This window comes from Myotis lucifugus, unplaced genomic scaffold (genome assembly GCF_000147115.1).
Source record: "Myotis lucifugus unplaced genomic scaffold, Myoluc2.0 scaffold_110, whole genome shotgun sequence".
NCBI classification, from domain to species: Eukaryota; Metazoa; Chordata; class Mammalia; order Chiroptera; family Vespertilionidae; genus Myotis; species Myotis lucifugus.
The window spans coordinates 2683244-2689243 of NW_005871158.1; the positions used below are offsets into that span (position 1 = coordinate 2683244).

Sequence of the window (6000 nt, forward strand, 5' to 3'; positions counted from 1 at the left end):
TCATTATAAATTTTGCTAGCATCATCCAATTAAAAATTTTATTGGGGTCTTTCTTAAATAGCCGTTTAAATACTTTATTGTGTAGATTGCCTAAAGCAGTGTTTCTCAACCATTTTTTTCATCATCACTTTCCTAAGGAGCCTTTGAAGACATTTTTCCCTAATTGCCCCCACCCCATGAAATTTTAATATCTGCTTATGTACTATATGTATATCTGTAGTTTATGTGTAGAGTAAGATGTTTTTTCACTCTTCCAAGAACCAATTTTCACCCCTTTGGTGGCGATATTAGCCCCCTTTGCGAATGTGTGGCCTAAAGGAACATTATGAAAAAAAGTTATATTAACTTTTAAAATGAGTCTCAAGCCCACATGTTTTGTTTTTATAGCTGCCTGCCTCTCAAACATCACATGGTGACCACTCCAACACTACTACTGTGGGGAGAGAAAGACGCATTTATGGAGGTTGAAATGGCTGAAGTCACAAAGATTTATGTTAAAAACTATTTCAGGCTAACTATTTTGTCAGAAGCCAGTCATTGGCTTCAGCAAGAACAACCTGACATAGTGAACAAATTGATATGGACATTTCTAAAAGAAGAAGCAAGAAAAAAAGATTGACTTTTCTATATCTGCTGTGAGAGGTCTGTAATAAAATCTCTAAATATATTTTTTAAATTGTTCATCAACTTCTGTGAGATTCACTAGGAAAACATTGTTTTCACATGCTTTATCATAAATAAATATCCTGACAAATATTACTGAAAAAAATCTGAGAATGTGTGTGAACTTGTAACATAATGTTGATTTTCCTCTATTGTGCTTTACACAGGAAATCACCTGCCTTAAAATGCACACACTTGTACAAAAAGAAAGTTGGGGAAAGTGGCTCAGTTTTGGTTTCTTGCATTCTTTTTCTTTTTTTAAAATATATTTTTATTGATTTCAGGGAGGAAGGGAGAGGGAGAGAGAGATAGAAATATCAATGATGAGAGAGAATCATTGATCGGCTGCCTCCTGCAACCCCACTACTGGGGATTGGGCCTGCAACCCGGGTATGTGCCCTTGACTGGAATCGAACCCAGGACCCTTCAGTCCACAGGCAGATGCTCTATCCACTGAGTGAAACCAGCTAGAGCAAGTTGCTTGCATTCTTTACCCTGTTAACATATGGTGCCTTTAACATATATATATATTAAAGATCAGTCATATTGCCCTAGCCAGTTTTGCTCAGTAGTTAGAGCATCAGCCTCCAGACTGAAGGGTCCCGGGTTTGATTCCAGTGAAGTGTACATATCTCGGTTGCAGGTTCGATCCCCAGCCCCGGCTGGGGCACCTGCGGGAGGCAACCAGTTGATATTTCTCTCTTGCATCAATGTTTCTCTCTCTCTGTGTCTCTTCCCATCCCTTCCATTTTCTTTCTAAAAAAATTAATGGAAAAAATATCCTCGGGTGAGGATTAACAACAACAAATAAATTAAAAAAAAGATTAGCCATATTAAAAGACAAACCTGCAATGGTATAAATTTTCATTTTGTTCAAAAGTTCTTTTAACTATTTTTTAACCATTAAAAAATTCTATTATCAAGTTTCTTCTATTTATAGTATATTTATTAGTTTGAAGGCAAATATGACTAGATGAATACTAGTATACACTCCTAAAACAGGCCGTAAAGTAGTGTTTACAAGAGATGCTATGAAGATTCTCATATACACACATATATATATTAAACATTGCAAAGTAGGAAAGCATATCCATTAAATTATTTGCCTTAATTCTCTAGCTAAATTGGTGAAGGATTTAGAAAAAGTATCCAAGTGTCCATTTGCCCCACTCCAGGCAACAAGAATTGAATGCTATCTTCCTCTGTGCACTAGAATCTAAGCTCCCCAGGGCAGAGACATTTTATTGTTTTATTAACTGACACATCCAGCATAAAAAGGGACTGGCTCATTGTAGGAACTCAGATACTTGCTTAATAAATAAATATCTGCCACACTGCTGGGCACTGTGGGAGAAATATAAAGGAAAGATGACATGGTAATATAGAACTTTCCCTTAAGAAGCATACACAGAATGCAGTTAAATTAAACAAGGGTTTAAGAATAGTGATGAAAATACAAATAAACGTGGGAAGAGTTACAGAATAGAGAACAATACCAGCTCGAGGGACTACTCATTCTCTTGGGTTGCTCTCCGTGGCAACGGAGACAACCACTGATGTTGCCAAGCCATGGCTCCTTAGAGACTGCATTTGTGTTCCCTTGGTGAAAGGAATGTTTCCCTCCCTAAGCATCGTTCTCATAGTGACAGAAGACAGAGGAATGTCCCTAAGAATTCTCATCATTGTATCCTAACAACTTGTATTTACTAATAAAAGCCCACTCTTGGAAAAAAGTATGGAGTTTCCTCAAAAAACTAAAAATGGAACTCCCATTTGACCCAGTGATCCCACTTCTAGGAATATATCCCAAGAAACTGAAAGGATATATGCACCCCGATGTTCATAGCGGCACAATTTGCCATAGCTAAGATTTGGAAACAGCCTAAGTGCCCATTAGCAGATGAGTGGATTAAAAACTGTGGTACAATGGAATACTATGCTGTGGTAAAAAAAGAAGTTCTTACCATTTGCAACAGCGCGGATGGAACTGGAGAGCATTATGCTAAGTGAAATAAGCCAGTCAGAGAAAGATTAATATCACATGATCTCACTCATTTGTGGAATATAATGAACAACATAAACTGATAAACAAAAACAGATCCAGAGGCAGAGAAGCATCGATCAGACTGCCAAACCTCAGAGGGAAGGTAGGGGAGGGTGGGGGTAAGAGGGAAAGATCAAGCATATAGGCCTAACCAATGGACACAGACAACAGGGGGGTGAGGGCATGAGTGGAAGGGATGGGGGTAATGTGGGGATAAGGACACATATGTAATAACTTAATCAATAAAGAAATTTAAAATTTTTTTTTAAAAAGCCCACTCTTCTCTATATATTATACTTGTGCCTTATAACAACATTTCCAGGTAGGGAGTATCAACAATTTACAGATGTCAAAATGAGGTTGGCCAATGACCACAGTGTTGGAACCAGGATCTGAACTAGATCCATCTGGTTGTAAAACCCATAATCTTTACACAGATCACATTCTGTTTAACAGGCTCTGGTGTACACATATATATAGGAAAGATGAGACATATTGCCCTAGCCAGTTTGGCTCCATGGTTAAAGCATTGGCCTGCAGATAGAAGGGTCATGGAGCAAACCTGGTATGCTCCAAGAAATAAAAAAATATCTCAGAAACCTTCAGTTCGACTTCTAATTCTAAGAAAAGGAATTTACCTTAGCAATTAGTGAACACAGGAATATTCAATATAGCGCTGCCAGCGTTGCAAATGCTGCAAAGTATAGAGAGAGCCTGATTCACATCAGCTTTGATCATGCTTCCCATTGATCATTCCCAAAAGACAGCAATAAAGGGAGGAGACAGGAGCATGTTGACTGTGGTTGGCGCAATGAAGTAATCCTGACTTATTTTAATGAAAACTTGTTACTGACAAAGGTAATCTTAAGGTTTGCCGTTGTTACTTATGTCTGTCTGAAATGCTGATTGGTTCATGCGGAATAATATTAAGAGTATGAATCAAACGTTCCATGGCTAATTCTGGCCTCTGATAATGGATATGGTCTAATTTTCAATGGATGTGGAAGAGTGTGTGTAAAAGATAAAGGCTCAAGGGTGCCACCAGTTAAACCTCTTGAACATAAAGAGATCGTACTGTTTCTGTAGAAATCAATTGTAGGGAGAGAAAATGAATTTAACTTACCAGTTGCCAAAGCATCTCACAGTAAAAACTGTCATTAAGATTCATATACTTAAATTCATATAGCCCTAGTAGCTATATACTATGTGCTTAATATAAACGTCAGCAATTGTTATATGAAAATAATTTATTAAGCATATATATAGATATATATATGAAGACGTTTACAAAAAGCAAAGAATATTGTCCCACTGATGATTCTAATCCTCCCGCTACATCATTTACCATTTAAAATTTTTCGAATTTCAAAGGTAATACATCATATCCTATTAACACACAATTGCCTTTAAGTTCTAATGCTGCGTGAGCAGAAAGAGCAGGAGGGGGAAGGCGTGCGCTCTGGGGGCCGACCCAGGTCCCAGCTGCCGGCCTCCTAAGGCCACCAAAAAGTCGGCCCCATGTCTCAGCGCTCCTCCTCGGACTGGGGGGTGGACGGGGCCTCCTACGACCCCTGAAGAGTCGGCCCCATGTCTCAGCGCTCCTCCTCGCACGTGGACGGGTGGGAGTCCGTCGGCCGTCTCTTAAGGAGCAAGTCCTTGTACCCGCCCGCGGTGGCCAACCCCTTCGTGCAGCGCACGCACATCAGCGCGTGGCGCTGGGCCTCCATCCTCCTCCTGGGGACCCTGCTGGTGGCGGTGCGGGTGTCCTGCCTGGCCGTCCTCTTCGTCTTCCTCTGGCCCGTGACCATGCTGTGCACCATAGGCCGCTCTGCTCGCCCAGGCAAGCCCGCCAAGAGTTGGAGAAGAAAACTGGTGCAACAACCCCTCAGGTTCTTGTTTCAGACGTGTTTCCTTGCCTCCGGCTTCCTGGTGAAAGTGAAAGGGAAAAAGGCAACCCGAAACGAGGCCCCCCTCTTGGTGACCGCACCGCACTCCACTTTCTTCGACGCCATCGCCTGTGTGGTGGCGGGGTTGCCCTCCGTGGTCTCTGCGAGTGAAAACGCACGGATCCCAGTGGCCGGGAAATTCCTGTTGTCAACGCAGCCGGTGCTTGTGGCTCGAGAGGACCCCAACTCCAGGAAGACTACCCGGGATGAAATCCAGAAGCGAGTGACCTCCAAAGGGGCGTGGCCACAGATCATGATTTTCCCAGAGGGAGTGTGTACCAATCGCTCGTGTCTGATCACTTTTAGGCTAGGGGCCTTCTCCCCAGGGGTGCCTGTGCAGCCAGTGCTGCTCAGGTACCCGAACAGCCTGGACACGGTGACCTGGACCTGGCAGGGCTTGACAGCCTTCCAGGTGTGTATGCTGACCCTGAGCCAGCTCTTCACCAGGGTAGAAGTGGAGTTTATGCCTGTGTACGTCCCGAGTGACCAGGAAAAAAAAGACCCCATCCTTTTTGCCAATGCAGTGCGGGTCAACATGGCCAATGCTCTGGGGGTGCCCGTGACAGACCACACGTACGAAGACTGCAAACTAATGATCAGCGCAGGCAACCTTCAACTACCCATGGAAGCTGGTTTGGTGGAATTTACAAAGATCAGCCGGAAGTTGAAGTTAGATTGGGATAGTATTCATCAGCATTTGGATGAATATGCTGCAATCGCAGTTGCCTCAAAAGGAGGGAAGATAGGAATTGAAGAATTTGCAAGTTTTTTAAATCTCCCAATTTCAGAGCCCTTCAGACAACTGTTTGCCCTCTTTGACAGGAATAACGACGGCAGCATAGACTTCAGAGAGTACGTGATAGGGCTGACTGTCCTGTGCAATCCTGCCAACACGGCCGAGATTCTGCGAATATCCTTTAAGCTTTTTGATCTTGATGAGGATGGCTTCATAACACAACCGGAGTTGGCTGCTATACTTCAGGCAGCTTTTGGGGTGCCTGACCTTGATGTTTCCAGTCTCTTTCAGGGAATAGCTAGACAGAACTCAGAACACATTTCATACAAGGACTTTATGAAATTTGCTTTGAAGCACCCAGAATATGCCATTCTATTTAATTCATATTTAGAACTCCAGGCAGCCTATATATACACATCACCACAAGAACAAGTTTAATCGCTGTATCTAAAGGTTTAAGTCAGCCCTGAAAATGGTGCGAGTACCCTCCAGGTAGACACTATGAAATAAAACTATTTCTTTGCGGAAAAACACAATCGTGTTTACTCTAAGTGGCCTAGGCACTTAATTATGATATTTAAATGTACTTAAGGGATATATATATATATATA

At 42.1% G+C, this 6000-nt stretch overlaps 2 protein-coding genes across 2 annotated transcripts in view; both read left to right on the plus strand.

Moving 5' to 3' along the window:
* The window catches only part of EPHX4 (epoxide hydrolase 4), a 29808-nt gene extending 29189 nt beyond the window's left edge, over window positions 1–619 (plus strand). Inside the window, 1 exon segment of the mRNA XM_006093176.3 lies at window positions 388–619. Coding sequence (XP_006093238.2) covers window positions 388–619 — 232 coding nt within the window.
* Window positions 620–4294: 3675 nt separating this feature from the next.
* Window positions 4295–5827, plus strand: LOC102420989 (lysophosphatidylcholine acyltransferase 2B-like). Its single transcript, XM_006093209.3, has one exon. It carries the CDS (start codon window positions 4295–4297, stop codon window positions 5825–5827), a length of 1533 nt encoding a protein of 510 aa, XP_006093271.1.
* Window positions 5828–6000: the final 173 nt, after the last annotated feature.